The sequence below is a fragment of the Delphinapterus leucas genome, chromosome 4, assembly GCF_059928025.1.
Source record: "Delphinapterus leucas isolate spDelLeu-1000000601 "Yukka" chromosome 4, BTC_Dleu_Yukka2, whole genome shotgun sequence".
Classification (NCBI taxonomy): domain Eukaryota; kingdom Metazoa; phylum Chordata; class Mammalia; order Artiodactyla; family Monodontidae; genus Delphinapterus; species Delphinapterus leucas.
Genome location: NC_143132.1, coordinates 77,345,339 through 77,365,239, shown reverse-complemented (window position 1 = coordinate 77,365,239; position 19,901 = coordinate 77,345,339). Strand labels below are relative to the sequence as shown.

Genomic DNA, 19,901 nt, shown 5'->3' with positions numbered 1-19,901 from the left:
ACTTAGAACTACCTGGGAAGACTGTACAGTGAAGTGGAAGGAACATGGGATTTGGTGTTAGACAGACCTCAGTTCAAGTTCAGGCTCTGGTGCAGACTGTGTATATGAACTGGTTCAAAGCTTCCATTTTTCTTTCTTTTGATCCCAACTCTCAGTGTGTCTGTGAGACTGGAGGGAGCAAGTAACACGTACTTAGCACAGTGTGGCACATTTGATTCTAATTTCTAATTTAATTCCTTCATGGCCAAAAAAATATAGTCTGCATCATTTCATTTCTTTTAAGTTTATAGGTGCTTCTTTTATTTTTTTAATTCCCAGCAGATTGTCTATTTTGGTGAATGTTTCACATGCACTTAAAAAGGATGTATATTCTGCAGCTTTGGTGTTCTATAAATGTCAATTAAGGCAATTGGTGTCAGTGATGTTCAAGTCTTATATATGTTTATTGATTTTTTAAAATCTGCTAATATTTCATCTTTTGAGAGAAAGCGGTGTTTAAATTTTTACATAGAATTATGTTTTTTTCTAATTCTCCGTTCAGTTCTGCCATTTGCTTCACATTATTTTGGAATTGTGTTTTTAGATACATACACATTCAGGATTCTTATGTCTTTTCAATGAATGGACTCTTTTAAATTATGACATGTCTTTTTTGGTTAATATTCTTTGTCTGATATTAATTTAGCCACTGTAAGAATTCTTACAGTTAGCATTTGTATTGTATATCTTTTTTCATTCTTTTGTTTTATCTATCAATGTCTTCATATTTAATGTACATTTCTTATAGACAGCATATCATTGGGTTTTGATTTTAATACTATATGATAATTTCTGCCTTTTAATTTATATGTTTAATCCATTTGTCTTTAATGTAATTATTAGTATTATTGGCTTCAAGTCTACCATCTTACTATTTGTTGTCTACATTTACATCTATTGTTTGCTTTTTTCTCCTTCCCTGCCTTCTTGTGGATTAATTGATAATTTCTTAGTATTCTATTTTATCACCTCTTTGGCCTACTGGCTTTACCTCCATGTTTTTTTGTTTTGTTTTGTTTTTTCTATAGTGTTTACAATATTTATCTTGAACTTATCACAATCTGCCTTGAATTAATCACTTTACATATTTTATAAGAACCTTAAAGTAGCATACTTCCATTACTTCTCTCCTGTCTTTTGTTTTGTTATAATACATTTCAGTTCTGCATTTATTATAAATGCCACAATACATTGCTATTATTTTTTGCTTTAAATAAGTATCCTTTAAATACATTAAGAACTGAGAAAAAAGATTTTTATATTTATTTACATATTTTCCATTTCTGGCACTATTCATTCTTGGTAACATTTTAGTCTGAAAAACTGTTTAGTATTTCTGGTGGTGCACATCTGCTGGTGACAAATTCTCTCAGCTTTGTTTTAATCTGAAAGTATCTTATTTCATCTTAATTTTTATATTTCAACACTTTATTAACAAAGTTTTCAAATACTTGGAAGATTTGAAAGAATTATACAATGAACAATCATATATCCTACCTAGAGTCTATCATTTTGCTGTCTTTGCTTTATCACATATCTATCCATCTATCCATTCCTGTATGCATACATTAATGCATCTTATTTCTGATGCCTTTAATGTAGTTACAGACATGAGTAAAAGTTATCACCTAAACCTTTAAGCATCTTATATTATCCAAATTTTAATATTTATTTACAGTTCTCTTGATTTTATTTTTGAGGTAAAACTTGTATAGAGTGACAAATTGCAAAACACAAGTGTATAATTTGACAATTTTTAAGAAATGCGTATATATGTATGTGTGTAACCTAAAATCAAGATATAGAATGTTATCACCATAGATAATAACCTTTCATTCCTTCTCCTTATCAGTCACTCCCTGCTACTCCTACCTCCCCACCACTGACAAGGCAATATTCTGATTTTCCTTATCAGAATAGATTATTTTTTCCTCTTCTAGAACTTAGTGTACCTAGACTTATACAGAATGCACTCTTGTATAAAGCTTCTTTCATTCAGAAAATATTCTTAATATTCATGCCGTTGTATCAGTCATTAGCTCCTTCTGTTTGCCAAGGAGTGTTTTTTTAAAAGAATATATCACAGCTTATTTATTCATTCTCTGGGTGGAGGACATTTGGGTTGTTCACAGTTTTGAATAGAGCTTCTGTTAATATTCTTATCCAAGTCTCTTTATGGACTTTTATTTTTACTTCTCTGATCTGAATATCTACTGTGGAATTACTGGCTTAGTTTTATCAGAAACTGTCAGACCTTTCTTCCCAAGTGGTAGTATCATTCTGCACTCTCACCAACAGTGTATTCACATCTTTGCCATTTGGTGTTGTTAATCTTAGTTTTAGCCATTTTGGTGAGTTCATGGTGGTAGCTCACTGTAGTTTGTATTTTTCATGTCACTGATGACTAAGATACTGCGTACATTTTCATGTGCTTATTAGTCATTGGTATCTTCTTTTGTGATATGACTATTCAAATATTTTGTTCATTTTATAAGTGAGTTGTTTGTGTTTTCATTATTGAATCTTAGCAGTTCTTTTTTCTATCCTGGATACCAGTTCTTTGTCAGATAGATGCTTTGCAAATACCTTCTCCCAGTCTGTGTCTTGCCAATTCCTTTCTTCAGTGGTATATTTTAGTGAACAAAGGTTATTACTCTTGATGAGGTGTAATTTATTAATGTTTCCTTTAATGGTATTGTGTTCTGTGTTCTAAGAAATACCCCTAAGTCATCAAGCTTCATCTTTTTTTTGGGGGGGGGTCTATGATCCATCTCCAATTATTATTATTTTTAATGTATTTTGTGAGGTAGGAATTGAAGTTTAATCTTGTGTTATATGGATATCCAGTTCCAGCACAACTTGTTGGAAAGATTTTTATTTCCTCATTATGTTGCTCTGGTGCCTTTCACTGCATACGTAACTTTAGGTTGGAAGTGTTCTTTTTCTTTTTATTATTTCAGCCCTTTGAAGGTGCAATTCCATTGTCTTATGGCTAATATTATTTCTAATATGAATCAGGCAGGGTTTTCTTGTTATTTTTTAATCATGTTTCCCTTTATGTACACTCCCTCTCTTTTTCTTTGGCAGGTTTTATGATTTTCTCTTCTTCATTGTTTTTCAAAACTTACATCATGATACACTTTGCTGTAGTTTTATTTGTATATATCTTCTTTAAGGTTCTTTATACTTCTTAGTTCTGTGAGTATATTTTTTATTTAACTTGAAAAAACCAGCCATTATTTCTTCAAGTATGTTTTGCTCATTCTTTCATTTATTCATCCTTTCCTTTTCTTCTAGTACTTGTTATATTTAGGATAGACCCCTCAGCGTTGTCCCACACGTCACTGAGGTTCTCGTTATTTTTTTTTCATTCTTTTTTCACTCTGTATTTCACTTAGGATAGTTTCTGCTGACTATTTCTTTCTTGATATCTAATCTGCAGTGTTTTTAATTTTAGGATTTTCTTTTTCAGTTTTTGAATTTATATTTCTCCATCAAAATGTCTGTACTGATATTTCCTATTTGCTCTTATAATGTTCATGTTCTTTTTAAAAATTCAACAGATATATTTATAATACTCATTTTAAAGTATTTATCTCCTAATTCCACATGATAGCCATTTTTATTGGCTATCTTTCTTCTGATTATGGGTCCTTTTTTTTGGCTTTCTTTCTGTCTAGTTGTTTTTTTTTATTTAATCCTATACTGGACATTATAGATGGTACACTATTGACTGTCTGAATTTTATAAATGCCTGTTAATTTTTGTTCTAGCAGGTAGTTAATTTACTTGCATAACATCTTGCTTATTTGAAGCATCTTGCTTATCTTTCTAGAGTAGGTCCAAACTAGGCTTCTCTCTAAGGCTAGATTGGACCTATTTCTAAGGCATATACTATTTGGGGTCTCTACTTAATACTTGGGGAGCTAAATAAAGTTTCTTCAGTCTGGGTGGTCTTAACTCAAATGTCTCTCAGCCCTGTATGTGCTCCTAAGTTTTCAGTTCCCAACTCTTTAGCAGTCATTTCTTCCCTGGTGGTTTTTCTTTCACTGGTAGCTCTTCCTTGCCTGACTCTGAGAAGTGTCACCCTTTGTATTTTTCCAAAGACTTGTGGATTTCTAGAGCTCTTTGTCTACATAGTTTTCTTCTCTCCAGTACCCAGGTCTACAAATGCAGTAGTCATGAACTCTACTTTTGGTTTCCTCGCTCAGTGTAAATACTGTGTGTCTGTGTCACAGTCCCCAAGGTGCCATTAGGCAAAAAGCCAGGGAGATCATGAGCTTACCTTTTTGTATCCTATCTCTCACATATCACACTCGTACACAACCAGTTGTCCAAATTTGAAAAGTTGTTATTTTAGATATTATGGAAAGAAGGCTACCCCAATCACTTCTCTAAGATCAGAAGCTGAAGTCCAAAATGCACAAATTTTAACACACTATGATAGCCAAACAAATCAGGTGGTTAGCTGGAAATCTGGGCTCTGGAGCCTGCCATTACTATAGAACTGCAAAAGGGATGGAGGGAATTCTGATTCAGAGAGTAACAGCAGAGCAAATCGCTAAATTTTACTCCCTCCTGAATCTGATTATCAGTGAGATCAAAGATAGAAGCAGTTTAAGAGTCCAGTTTGGTCAAATTACATCACCCCTTTTGATTGGAAACCCTTTGGTCTGGGATTGCTCAGAGGATCAATGTGGGGCAGACAGAAAATGTGGGCTAAGGGTCATACTTTCCCTACAAGCCGGCAAAGCTGTATATGAAAGCTTTTTAGAGCACTTCCTGAATGTGATTCAAACCATTTAGGAATTCAGACTTGTGAATTATTTATCTTAAGAGTTCCATTAGTTAAATAACATTAGGAACTTCTTGATATCATCAAGGTGGTCCAACAAAATACAATCTGTAAATATGACGCATATAATTGTATGACACAAAATTAAAAAGCTCTACTAGAAATAAAATAGGCAGTAGTAAAATGAATGTGGCAGAGGGAAAGTCATGAGTATAATTTATCTCTTGATCACTAAGCAAGGTAACTATTGATATTTTAAAAAAAATCCATTTCAGGTTAGTGCATCCACTGACCTCTTTTATTTTTCCTTATTGTGAAATGTCCACCCGGAGGGAGCCAAAATAACTGAGCAAATAATGAAGATGACAGTGGGAATTAACCCAGTGTGTTGTTAACATGTACTCAGAAATACCAAGGACACAGCAATTTTCATGCCAGCTACTCAGATTGATCTTAGTAAATTCTCATCCACTGCACTGACACAGCTTCTGGCATTTTATCATGGGAATTTTCTTATTTTAAAGCACCATTGTTCATGGGATGAGTACAAGAGCACCTAATAATTCTGCACTGCTGAGTCCTAGGCTGTATCTGCATCAGAATTAGTAGCCAGAATGTAGGATAATGAACTCGAAACTTAATGATTATTCCCTTTAATAAGAGAACTTCAGACTCCACTCCAGGCTGCTCAACATTTTCCCCTTAGAATAGCTACCTGTTTTAAAAGGGATTTTTCCACTAGTGTATGATCAATAATTGAACTTCATTGTAGTGTTGTGCAAAGATCTCTGAACTTTGGAGTCAGGAAGGCTTGATAACAATCCCAGCTTTGAAGAAAATTTTTCTATGCCTAGTCCTGGCAAACACTTAACACCTATGATGTTCAGGTGCTCAAAGGGACCTTTTCTCACCACCATACCAGATATACCTCTCCTGCCCCAACCCCTCCCCTAGGTCACTCCATCACATTATCCTGGTTTATTTCCTTTATAACACTGATCACTGTCTAAAAGTAACTATCTTATTTATTTATTTCCACATTTACTTCCCTGCATTAGACTATTAGCCCTAAGAGGGCAGAGACCCTTCCTGTCTTATCTACAATTATAACCTCGACAGCTTCTAGCAAATAGTAGATATCAGTAAGTAACTGTCAAATCAACTAATACATAATTTAAGCCATTTCTGCTTCAGATCCAGTAAATATTTTATTCCATCTCAAACTCTTTAGTTTCATTTTCACAAGCTAATAAAACAGCCAAATGAAGTTACTAATACATAGTATATATAGTACTAGATTTATTTTAAATATCCCAAAAGTGTGTAGTGTTATATCAAGAGATGCTTATTCAGATCCTAGAAATTCTCGGGATAAGATGGATGAAGAAGACATAGTCTCTACCTAGAGGACTGTAAATGTATAGTTTAATGGGGAGTGAGAAAGGGTGGAGAAGCAGGCTTGTGGAATGTGTATCCTAGTAATGTAGACCTGATAGATACTTTCAGGGCCAAGCACACTCAGCATTTGGTGGATACCCTCATTTTCTGCTCAATGATAATAAGATTTTTGAGGCCTATTGTCAAATATAAAGAAAAAGGAATTAAATTTCTTCCATATGGCACTGGACAAGAGGAGGAAATTAAGACTGTTATAAACACATTAAAATGTTTTCTCAATTCAACTGCTCCAGCAATTAAAATTCTACCAACATCATGGGCTGGTCCAGGTAAGAGATGCACAAACAGAGGATGGAGTTACTTTCCAAAAATATTTTTGAGGAGATTCAGTTTGTGAGTTTAATTGGATGACCTTTTAAATTCTTCTCAATGATAAGATGCTGTTTTAATTTGTATATCATCAAATTCTATTCAAATCATCTAATAGTTAAAAAACACCTTCTATGCCAGTTTCTGGAAACAAAAAGATAAATATGCCACAGTCTAGTATTAAAACATAGTGCTTAACCTCTACCATGTTATCTTGTTCACACATGTAAGTCAGGTTCATGGCTCAGCTGCTTGGCATAAACAGCTATTTACAGGATGATGGGTCACCGCAATCACCACGTACAAATCAGTTTGTTTCTTTGTTGTTCATTCCAATGCTAGCTCCAAGATACACAGTGGAACTGGCGTGTGGTTTTGGAGCCACAGTCCTACTGGTGGTGATTCTCATTGTTGTTTACCATGTTTACTGGCTAGAGATGGTCCTATTTTACCGGGCTCATTTTGGAACGGATGAAACCATTTTAGGTGAGTAATGAAAGTTTGTTGTAAATCTCCCTACTGTCATCTTTAGAAAACATGTTGGCTTGATAAAACCTAGGTTAATTGGAAGATGTAATTAGACTACCTTTTGTTTCAGCCCTTGCTATTGAAAATCTTCCTAATGCATATTATTCTGCTTTCTTGGGTCAATATGTGATTTAGTTTAGATCAGCACTATTCAAATAGAAATATAATGCAAGCCACATACATAATTTAATATTTTTCTAGTGGTCACATAAGGAAAAGTAAAAGAAAAAGTGAAAATAATTTTAATAATATATCTTATCTAATTTAATATATTCCAAATACTATCATTTTAGCTTGTAATTAATATTAAGTTAATAGAGATATTTTAGTCTTATTTTTGGTACTAAAAATCTTCAAAATTCAGTATGTATTGTATTTTACACATATAGCATATCTCAATTCAGACCAACTGCATTTCAAGGGCTCAATAACCACTTGTGGCTTGTGGCTACTGTACTGGACCCTGCATGTCCACACTCTTTGTAACCACAGGTGATCCATGTACCAGAAGCATCACATGGGAGCTTACTAAAAGGAGAATCTAAAGCCTACTCTGAATCAGAAGCTATATTTCAACAGTATCCTGAAATGATTCATATATACACATTAAAGTTTAAGGAGCACTGTTCTAGTGCATATGTGCCTGGTGACAAGAATGAAACATTTAACCTATAGATTCTTAGACCCATCCCATAAAGATTCTCATTGAGTGGGTTTGTGGAAGAGACACAGAACCTGTATTTTTAATGAGAGGTGATTTTTATAATTAGGCAATTTTGAGAAAGATTGATTCATTGAATCTAGGTATATTCTTAATTGTAGATATTTTCAGGTGTACATAATTTAGACAGTTTCTCAAGGTTTTGCTCAATTTATAATCCTAACATATTACTGAGTGACATACTAGGACAGGAACTAGAAATTTTCTGCATGCTATTATTGCCAGCACATATGACTGAGTATTTGCTTCCTGATTCTGTTAATTCATAGTTGAATGAGCCAAACCTCACTCATTCTCCACTACAAAATCTGAACTCAGTGATATGAGAGGAGAAGACACATCAGATGAAATTTTCAATTACACCTTAAAATAGTCATTTTGCCCGGAGACCTGTCACAGGTGGGAAATCATACTGAAATCTGTCAGCTAATTTATATAAGTAAAAAATGAAAATGTCAAATATTCAAAAGTTCGATTTCAGAAAAAAATGCAATACTATTGAGGAACATTCCTAATTTATATTGGATCTGTGTTTTCTGTTTTTTAATTTTTACTAGATGGGAAGGAATATGATATTTATGTATCCTATGCAAGGAATGCTGAAGAAGAAGAATTTGTATTACTGACCCTCCGTGGAGTCTTGGAGAATGAATTTGGATACAAGCTGTGCATCTTTGACCGAGACAGTCTGCCTGGGGGAAGTAGGTATTTCAGATGAATATAGGTGATGCTACACTTAAAGGCAGAGAAGATCCTTAGCTTTGGGTCATGTACAAGAGTCATGGTACAGCTCTATGTTGGCATCTTTGGACATTTAAATGTCCAATGCTTTGATGTAATAGACAGACTCTAGGAATAAATCTACATTGTAAGATGTAGACTATAAGTACAGTTTATGGCATTAAAATATTTTCCCAGGTAAGCTTTAAAAACTTAGTGTCAAAAAAGTGTAGATGCATGGTGGATTAGCGCTCTAAGTACCACAGCTTTAAACATTTTGTTTACTCACGTTTAGATTTTTAGAAGGTTTAGCTAATTTGCATTAATCTGCCTCTAATTTTTTTGTAAAGACTGAGTTTAAACAAAACACTTTTATAAAGACTGAGGTTTACTCAATTTTACTAAAAATGAGGTGCAGAAGACAGTGCATGGAATCCTTCTTTATATTACTTACTGATAGTAAGTAGAATGTTTCCCTGTGGCATTTGCTAATGTCCTTTTCTTCACCCTTGTTTTCTGGCAAACCAGTGCTGCTCAAATCCCCCCTTTCCTTGTGTCTGTTCTTCCTTTCTATCAGATCACACATTTGAGATAAGCTTAACATTTTACAAAGGCAAGTATATTCTAATAGGTTTTTTAAAAAGTTAGAAATGCTGAATGATTTTAAATAAAAATATACCTCTAATTTTCAGATCCAAACAGTAACACATAAAGTGATTGATAGTACATTTGAGTCTGTTTTATAAATGCACAGTAACGCTCCTAAACCCATTGTTAAACTCCATACTGGTAAAAATGCATGTAATGTCTCTAATCTTTACAACAAACTAATTTATTTTCTCCCCCTAAAATCCTGTTTAATCACTTAACATGTCTTTTAAGGTTACATTGGTAATTAAAATAAAGAATAGACATTAATGTTTATTCTTATTTTGAATTAGCTGGATCACTTACTGTATCTCCCCATTCATCACCCAAAAGTCCATCAATGCTTCTGTTCTACAGCAGATGTCTCTTTCAGTATAATTTTGCCAGGAAATGGTGACTTGACTATATAGTTAAAGGATAAATTCCACTCATTTTAAGGCTTAAAATCCTAAATAATTTATTTATCTATTTATTCATTCATACAGCCATTCAACAGATATTTACTACTGTGTGAAAAGTTATATAAAGATACAAAGTAGAACAACAATGTAAGACCCTCCAGTAGGGATTGATAGTTCTTTGAAGAATTCAGGTTCTACATAATTACTCCCTGCTTACACACAGTCAGCCTCCAGGAATACTGCTTGGAGTAGGCAATTACTTATTCCTGGATTCTCCTCTAGGCTGCACATGCTATTTTAATTGCAAATCTTTCCCCACTGCCTCTGTACCTGCGAAGATTAAGGTGCAAAATGACTGCTTAGGGGAGTATTGTAAGCCATGAAATAGCTTTCCATAACACTGGTGCATTCCCTGGAGTTGGCTTCTATCTGAACCCCAGGTAAAGGATTATTCAGTCCTTGATAAGCAACCTCAAGGAGATAGATTATTCCCAAGAATTTAGTGATAGGAGCTAATCAGAGCCCTTGACAACGGAATAAAATTACACTGCACTTCCATTTTCCCTGCGTTTTCTTCTTCGTTTTGGACACGAAGAAAGCGTTTGCCTGTTAGCGAAGGCACACACATCAGCTGGCAGCTGCCGAAACACATGGCTTCACAGTAATGATAGGAGTTTAAAGAGAAAGATTCAGGGACTAATTTAGGCTCCAGAACAAGCTGAGCTGAGAATGTGTTACCAGCCAAAATGCCATTCAGTTGACTAGATTTTCTTAATTTCCTATTCCAATGACATAGTGATACTAGTCTGAGTCGGGGAGGTGTCTGGCAATAGAGGGTTTCAAAAAATGAAGAGTTCTACTCTTGCTGTCCTGTGTTAGTGAAAAATGAACTTCTATGACTTTGACTCTATAATGTATATTTTTTGATTGCTCACTGGCACTAGAGAGTTAATACATGGGTGTCTTGGGGAAGAAAGGGCTCAGAAGCTGATTTTGCTGGGCCACGACGTGTAACACGGTTTGAAGAAATTGATTTCAGTACAACCCACTCATCCTTCACGTCCCGAATAATGCTTTTGAAGACCAAGGTCATAGAAATACATTTTGGCTTTAGGCTTGTTTAGAACTCTTTTGGGGTTGGAATATGTACATATAGATTCTGTTCCCCGGAGGAGAGTGATATTTTGTGAACAGAGTGATTGGGACTAAGGACTACGTGTTCTTCGTAAAAAGTTTCACCTCAGTTCTCAGTCTGTTACCCTAATTTCTTTTCACTTGCTCCTCAAGCCCTGTACCTTGGGGGAGTTCTTGGCCAACACTAATCCCCATGGTGTTTTCTTTCCCAGTTGTCACAGACGAGACCTTGAGCTTCATTCAGAAAAGCAGACGCCTCCTGGTTGTCCTAAGCCCCAACTACGTGCTCCAGGGAACCCAAGCCCTCCTGGAGCTCAAGGCTGGCCTAGAAAACATGGCCTCTCGGGGCAACATCAACGTCATTTTAGTACAGTACAAAGCTGTGAAGGAAACGAAGGTGAAAGAGCTGAAGAGGGCTAAGACGGTGCTCACGGTCATTAAATGGAAAGGGGAGAAATCCAAATATCCGCAGGGCAGATTTTGGAAGCAACTGCAGGTGGCCATGCCAGTGAAGAAAATTTCCAGGTGGTCTAGAAGTGGCGAGCAGGGTCTCTCCTATTCATCCTTGAAAAATGTATGAAAGGGCCAGTGAAAGGGGTAAAAAGATCCAAGGGTACTCCAGGAAGGAAGAATTCCCCCTTCTTTATTCCCAATGTATTGCTTCATGGACAGAAAAAAATTCTATGGAAGCCTCCCCATAGAGATAAATTCAGGGTGACTGTAGGAAGAGCTGTTCTGCTTCCTCAGGCAATAGTAAGGCTTAGAATGCTGGTGCCACCTCCTGTCACCAGCGTCTGATGTCACTATGTTCTTTGCAAAGACCTGGTTGATGCGAATTTCCCCTTCTGCATCCTGCATTCCTGCCCCTATTCATCTCTATCCTCTCTCTCTCTCTTTTGAAATAATCTTAACATTATGGGGCAGCCTTTGCTGTGGATTTAAAGACCCCTTAAAGATGAGTCATCTGTTAACAGGGTCATTATGAGTTTCCAAGTATAGTTTTCTTTTTCTTTTATTTTTACTCATCCATTAAAAAGGTAATCAGGGCCTAAATTTATTTTAGCTAAGGATAAAAACTCTTTTGCTCATTCAGCTGTATCAGACACCCTCATAGCAAGACTGACACCACTTAGGACGATACAAAGCAGAGTAACTGAAAATGTTCCTTAGACAGCAATTGGTTTAAAGGGCTTGCCTGAATTGTCTCCTACTATGCAACCCATGTCCTCTATCTCAGGTAATTGATATCACATTTGTCAACTTGAAAAATGTATAGTAATTTTTATTAAACTCCCGATTATCTGTAGGTTGACCCATACTTATCATTCCATCTCCCTACCTACTGCATCTTGTGTCAGTCATTGGGAGTTTGCAGGTGGTTCCTCACTTGGTTCAGTCGGATAGGAAGCTTCTCTTAATGGTGCTAATACCAAGTAAAATAACAGCAAAAAGCTTTTAGGGCCTTTTCTGTCTTATGAGAAAAGCACAACAGGGTGTTTGTCAATTTGTCTTTTAATCTCAACCTTGCTAATGTGAATATTAGGAAAGTCATTTCGCATTTGTTTCTGTCTCCCCATTGTAAAGTGTGAAAGCTGGACTTAGTGACCTTGAGAGTGCTTTTAGCATGAATATTCTAAGAGCATTAACTGGACCCCAAGCATTTTTCATATTTTATTCACTGGTACAGTTAATACACTCACTCCAAACAAGTCAGTCTGAATAGTCACTGTTAATGAAACGTGTTTTAGTTTGTTTTAAGTAAAGTTTTACTGTTCTTAAGACTTGGAAAAGTGAAAACTAAGTCCAGAGTTTACAGAGTGGTGAATATCTATGTTACATATAGAGTTTTAAAAACATATGTATGTATATACACACAAGAATTATATATGTATATATATTGCATATATATACACATGAATTACATATATATACATATATACATACATGAATTGTATATATTATATATATAAATATATATATATACACATACTCACACTATATATACACATACAGACATATGACTTTAAATAGTCATTGGCACAATATTAAGAATTACTGGAACTCTTATCCAGTTTTTAAATTACCTTCTTTACTGTAATATTTTTGTGTCAGTGTTTTCTGTACATTAATATTTGTGAATTTACAGCTCACAGGGTGGTAGTTGTTGTTAGCTTTTGCTCTCCCTAAATTAGTATAAATAACTTACTACTGCCACAGTTGATCTGGGTGCAACTGAATCTCTTGTGCACAGAGCTTCCACGGTCACTGCTAAGCAGTAGTCAGCCCTCTGGCATTAACTGATCATCTACTATGTTCTGAGCACACACACTTAGAAGGTAAGCTATATTAATCTTAGTGCTCAACTACTGGAGAGATAAATCTCTATTTGGACTGTTAAGTAATACAGGAAAAGAAAATAAAAATACCTATAAATAAGACTGGGTATCCTATGAAAAATGAGAATTCATAATTTAAGGAGATCCTTATCTTAGTAGTATGAATGTTGATAAGCAATTCTAAAACTATCTACTACATTTGTGTCCTCCTGAGGTATTAAAGTCTATTTAATAAATCATTTTTCTACAGAGGAGTTAATGATTATTTTAAATTTAAAAAAACCTTCATGAATCATTGACCATAAGCCTATGGTATGGGGTCACTCTTGGATCTAACTTTTTTAGCCTTATTAATGCTTTACTTTATTAGAAACCACAATTACTCCTCTTATTAACCCTTCACTCACAAGACCAGAGGAGAGCTGACTTCAGATAAGATTTGAATATCAATTCTAGGATGAATTTTAGGTAAATGAAGGACAGCCCCATTACCAAGGGGCTGTTCTCTTGCCAATGCTGCATTCTTTTTGTACTTTTGGATTTTATATTTACCCCAAATGCTGTTTGGTAACCCTAGAAACTTCTTGATGCTTCTTGTCCTATTTATATTCCTGTATTTGGTACTGAAATTTTCCAAATGCTAAAATCTAAAGCAACTCAAATCTAAATGATATGTCTCATATTAAGATAATTTTGTTTCAAGATTTTTTTGTTTTATGTCCCAGAAGATGCCCAATACAGATTATCTGAGTGAGATGGAGAAACATAATTTGGAGAACAAGAAGAAATCGCTCTCTAATGTTAAAAATAAAAGTATCTAATGTTAAAAAGAAAAACCTTAATGGTTTTAGATATATGATATAAAGACCTTCTGCACCCGTTAACAAAAAAACATGATATATAGAGTGTCTAATTACACAGTCATATAAAATTATTTAATACTTTTCTGCGTTGTAATTTAGATGATTCCCTAGGAGTCTAATAAACTAGGACTTCATTGTATTGGGGAACAAAAGCATTACTCCACTTGTTAATTATCTATTTTCTTTCCATAGGTTTTCATATATTATCTTTTTTATTTTATTCATAAACTTTTGTATTTTCCATTTTCCAATGATTTGTAAATTTGTTTATTTTAAAAATAAACCATTTATTTTAAGCTTTGAATTTTATTTTGTGCATGTGTTTTATGTCTTTATTTTCATGTTTGGGCATAAGAAATGAGAATACAAAGTTTACTGATACACTTAGAAAAAGAAATGTTATGAGACATTAATTTTCTCTTTCTGAGAAAAATCTGAGAAAACCGGGAACTTCAACTCAAGAACATTTTTTTTTACATGAGAGTAAATGAGTTAATTAAAATGGGTTGATCTAGTATACCAGATGTGTGTGTGTGTGTATGTGTGTGTGTGTGTGTGTGTATGTGTGTACGTATCTGTGTGTGTGTGTGTGGATTGAGAGAGAGAGAGAGAATCAGGGAGAGAGAGAGAGAGAGAAGGAGAGAGAGAGAGATGGGGAATAGAGACAGAGAGAATAACAGAGAGGCAGAGAGAGAGAGGAGAGAGTTTTAAAATAAAGACACAAGCCTATTCCTTTTTTGTTCAACTTGAAACTTGGGCAGCTTACAGTAATCTCTTACCTTTTATAGGTTTTAATACAACCCTAAGGCAGTTGCTTTGAAAGGAGATCAATTAACTAATGCCTTGCCATTAGTTAATAGGTGATAATTTGAATCAAATATGCATTTCTATCACAAATATCAAACAAATCAGTGATAAATATTTGGAAAGGCATTTTCTTTTGAATTAATATTAAGTCTGTAGTGACAGGAAAGATTTCTTGCTCTTTTAAAAAAAATCTTATTCATTTATTCCAAGATTATTTATTGGATCTCTATAACTGAGCTGGTTAGCTTAGTAAAAATTTTCCTACTGAAGAATTTCCCAGTTTCAAACCAGTCTCCAAAGAGTAGACTTAAGATCAATGGATGCAAGTTACAAGAAAACAATTTCTACTCATTTAAGAAGCAACTGTAAAAAAAAAAAAAAAAGAAGCAACTGTAAAGCAAAGCTAAACAATAATGTATTTCACAGTCTTTGGAGATATTAGCCCCACCGCCATTACTAGAAATGTACAAGCAGAGATTTGATGGATATTATTGAGATTTTGTAAAGGGTTTTTTTGCATTGTATAAGTAATGATTATCCTGAAGTTGCTTCCAACTTTGAAAATGACTTACTGGAACACAGTGGTGACTATTTTCAATATCAGCAGTTTCAATATCAATAGTTTGGATATGATGGCTACCTGGCTATTACTGACCCTATTAAAACTTTTAAGATGTATTTTTCAGTCACTTACTGAAGCTACTAAGTCTTTGACACAAGTAAACTTGCAGTATAACAGAAGAGACATGTTCAGCAACTTCTCTATTTCTCTGTTTCTACTCAAGGGATATGAGGTATTTTTAGCATGGGCTAACAGATTAAGTATTCCAGTAGTATTTTTTAAACTGAATAGACAGAATTTAAAAAATTAAAATCCACATTTTAAGATGGTTCTGTAAAGTTACCATTAGAATCAATCATTAGTCTATACATTATTTTTATATGTTCTTTATGTATTATTTTTATTGTTATAAACAATATATAATATTGCCATTAACTATAATAATATTGTTGTTATTCAATTTTGTATTATTATTATTGAATAATAATTGAATCAAGGTGATTAATTCAAAAGTGCATCATGCACTAGATATTTACCTATAGGTATCAATGAATTGTCTAACAGTCCTACAATTCTGCTCTCATTATGTGCATTTTATAGATGGATGAACTCAAACTTTTAAAGATATTAAAATAAATGATTATACTATTAAGATAAAATATTAAGATAAATAGAGAAACCAATATTTGAATTCAGATTCATCTTCCAAATTAGGTGCCCCCATTTTTTTTATCTGTACTTCAAGTTTTAAGAGAGAGACAAAGAGGTTTGCTACTCTTTCATACACCAGTAAACTAGACAAAGAACAAATTTACAGCCCTAGTTTTCTTTTGGTTTTCTTTCTACTTTCAAGTTAATACCAAGGAGATTACAACTTTTACACGCCGGAGTGTTCTGGAACAGTGAAGAGCTCTAGATCAGAAACTGTGACTTCAAAACCAATTTAGTTACGACACCAGAAAACTGATCTTATCCATCTACAGCCACACCTCAGTTTTGTTTTGTTTTTTGAGCCAAACAGAATAAATGACCTAATTTAAGATGCCCTCGCCAAATAATACTCAGCATTAAAAAATAGTAATAATTAACATCCTCAAATATGAAGTTTGACAATATGGAAGATAATAAAATAGGCCATAAAGGAGGCAGTTCCCTTCTATCTGAGAAGCATATCCTATATCCATTCCTCAATGTCTGGAATTCCACAATTCATATTTGGTTTTTTTTTTGTTTTTTTTTAGCATTACCCTCTCTCAAATGCAAATTCTCCATTTTCAGGGTGAGGTACCAAAATTAAAAACAAACAAAAAAAGCCATAGGCTTTAAAGACAATTTTCTTGAGAGGATCTAAGACAATGTTTTATTTTCAACAGTGGTACCATCATTGGACAGAGCAAACATTTTTCTAAAGTGACTATTTTGAAGTGAAACACCCACACCCACACTCACTTACACTCCCCCCACACATAATTTGAGTGCACATGTTCCTTTTGTTGAAAAACTATCCATGTTATCTAAGGGTTATATCATATTTATCATGATACAGGAGAAACAGTAGAGTTCCTACCCTTACATTCTCAGATTTATGAAAGGCAGCAACATAAAATTCTGAGTAGCACCAGAGAGGACAAAGGAGTTACCAAGACACACACACACACACACACACACACACACACACACACACGCGGGCTTTGAAGATAAGTGAAAATTTAGATTTATCTTTTAAGAGTGCAACAAAAATTGTCTAAAACACTTAATGCTCTTGATAAAACCAGTCAAAAGTTCTTAAACATTGAGCATGTTTCATTTGATTTTCCTTCAAATTCATGTTAAGTTCATCAACTGGAAATAAATAATCTGGTAAAGAGCACAGTTCCTTCATTCCCTGTCAAATTCATGATCCAATTCACTGAAAACTTCCAGCTTGTCTTCACAGGCTGAAAAGTTTCTCTGTCAGTGTTTTACCCCTGGCCTCAAAAGCATAGGCACTCAACCTCATGGTCTGTCCACAGTACCTGTTTTCAGAGTTGTCAGTGGCTGCCATTTATAAATTTGGAATTCCTTTCCTTTAGAAAATCACATTGTTTAAGCTCCTAAATCTCACAGTGAGTTAAGCACTCCATTTATCTCAAGAACTTTCCAGTGGGTTCTGTCCAAATTCACCTCAATAACTATTAGAATTGAATGCTTCATGCAAAGTCTCAACTTATTGCCTGATTTTTACCAGTCATTTTTGTCATCATTGTTGACCCTTTAATTGATCTCCAGGCCAATCCTTCACACATACACACAAGAGAAAAAGAAAGAGTATTTTTGTTGACAACACGGTCAATACTATGAACTGTCTGCTATATCCAAACATTTTAAGTAGCAAGAACTATAACTCTGTGGATCTTAGGAGGTAGTAATGCCCTATTGACCTTTGCTGATAAGACTGTGTCTGGAGCATTATGTTCAGTCCTGTTCAGGGTGCTATTTTTAGGAGACACTTATATATACTGAATATTATTAAGAGAAAAATTATAAAAGTGGGGAAGAGACTTGATACTGCATCATATGGAGAATAACATAAAATTCATGAAGTCATTTAATCTAGAGAAGAGAAGAAAATACAATGAGATCACAAGAATTATGAAATATTTCAGATATTTTAAAATGTCAGATCCAAGACCACTGGACAAAAGTGGAAGGAATTTCAAAACAGGAAATTATTTACCAACGGAGCTGAAATTAGCTGCTTTTAGAGGTGGTTAGTTCCTCATCCTTAAAGGTAGCAGATACTTTGCAACCATTGATAACAGTAGTGTAGATGAGCTTCCTTACCTGGGTAGATTATTTAACACTTAGATCTTATATTCTCAAGTGTTCATGGCCTGTCCTTTGCAGGATTGTCAACAATGAACTGAAACCTATATAAGTTTTCACTAGGCATTGTCCTATCTTTCCATTTTCCTATAGATACAGTGGAAGCAGTTTTTGACTTCATTCAAAGGAGCCGGAGGATGATTGTTGTCCTGAGCCCAGATTATGTGACAGAAAAGAGCATCAGCATGCTGGAGTTCAAACTGGGTGTCATGTGTCAGAACTCCATTGCCACCAAGCTCATTGTGGTTGAGTATCGTCCCCTTGAGCATCCACACCCAAGCATCCTGCAGCTGAAAGAGTCTGTGTCTTTTGTGAGCTGGAAGGGAGAAAAGTCTAAACATTCTGGTTCTAAATTCTGGAAGGCCTTGCGATTGGCTCTTCCTCTGAGAAGTCTGAGTGCCAGCTCTGGCTGGAATGAGAGCTGCTCTTCCCAGTCTGACATCAGTCTGGACCACGTTCAAAGGAGGAGAAGTCGTTTGAAAGAGCCCCCAGAACTCCAGAGCTCAGGGAGGGCTGCAGATGCCTCTCCAGCCCCAGACACGATGTCCAAGCACAGAGGGAAGCCCTCTGCAGCCTGTCGCTGCTGTGTCACCTACTGTGAAGGAGAGAGTCAGCTTAGGAGCAAAAGCCGGGCAGAGATTCATACCCAGCCCCAGTGGGAGACACATCTCTGTAAGCCTGTTCCCCAAGAGTCAGAAACTCAATGGATACAAAATGGCACCAGATTGGAGCCCCCTGCTCCCCAGATCTCAGCCCTTGCTCTTCACCATTTCACGGATTTATCCAACAACAATGACTTTTATATCCTATAATTACTGTGTGGTGGGGGGTGGCTGCTATTTCTACCAGCCCATTTTGTTTCATGAACCTATGGGAATAATTGACATTTTTATCATCTAATGGACTATCAGATTGTGTCCCCTTTATTGATTTTTAAAAACTACTTATTTCTAGGAGACAAAAGATCCGAAGGACCCGAATCCAGACTTATTGCCTCTAACGGCCTCAGAAGAGCACACTCTTCTTGGGCCCTAGAAGGTCAGTATGTGCAAGTTGCCTAAAATCTGATCCCTTCTCTTGCCCAATGGTTTTCAATGGAGCAAAGAATTTTTTTGGGTTTCCTCTGAGTTTGTTGACCAACCTCGTTATAAGTCAGTCATATAAGTCATATAAGTGTCATAAGGGCTATGACACTTACAGGGTATGTGTATCTTGAGGGAGCATTATGGAAAGAAATTGGTTTTGATGGAAGCTGTAGGACTAAGCTCAACAGAAAACCTACAGCACATTTTCCCAGGAAGAACAAAATACTCCCACACAGGGATGCACGGTGTCCTCTGTCTCACTGTAAACTAGTGTTCTCTAAACTGCCTAAAGTTGTTAGCATCAATAAAGTTATATTTTTATGTGATTTCATTTGTACTAACAAATTTTTACCTCTCTCTCTCCCTTTTACCTTTTATGGCTTTTAAATTCATATCTGAAAAGAATTCCCTTTAAGGAAATTGCAATTTGGTTTGGGTACTAGGAAAACTGAGATGTCTCTTTAGTTTCTTTCTAATGTGTATAAAAGTGATCCGAGAAAGACCAAAAGAGAGTAAGAAAATGTCGCAAAGGAAAAGGAGGTTTATACAAAAATATCATTATATTTTTAGAAATGACACCTGAAAAATTCAGTACCATTAAGGGTTTACGGTAGACTTTGGTACACCAAT

At 35.0% G+C, this 19,901-nt stretch overlaps 1 protein-coding gene across 2 annotated transcripts in view; it reads left to right on the top strand.

Annotated features, from left to right (window-relative positions):
• IL1RAP (interleukin 1 receptor accessory protein) overlaps positions 1 to 19,591 on the top strand; it is a 125,063-nt gene extending 105,472 nt beyond the window's left edge. Inside the window, exons 9-11 of one of the 2 annotated variants that reach the window (XM_022569595.2) lie at positions 6,944 to 7,087; positions 8,408 to 8,551; positions 18,280 to 19,591. In XM_022569595.2, the coding sequence (XP_022425303.1) occupies positions 6,944 to 7,087; positions 8,408 to 8,551; positions 18,280 to 18,998 (1,007 nt within the window). In that variant the 3' untranslated portion in view covers positions 18,999 to 19,591. Of the gene's footprint in view, positions 1 to 6,943; positions 7,088 to 8,407; positions 8,552 to 10,965; positions 14,257 to 18,279 lie in introns of those variants that run through there. The other variant, XM_022569585.2, reaches the window with a different exon arrangement.
• Positions 19,592 to 19,901: the final 310 nt, after the last annotated feature.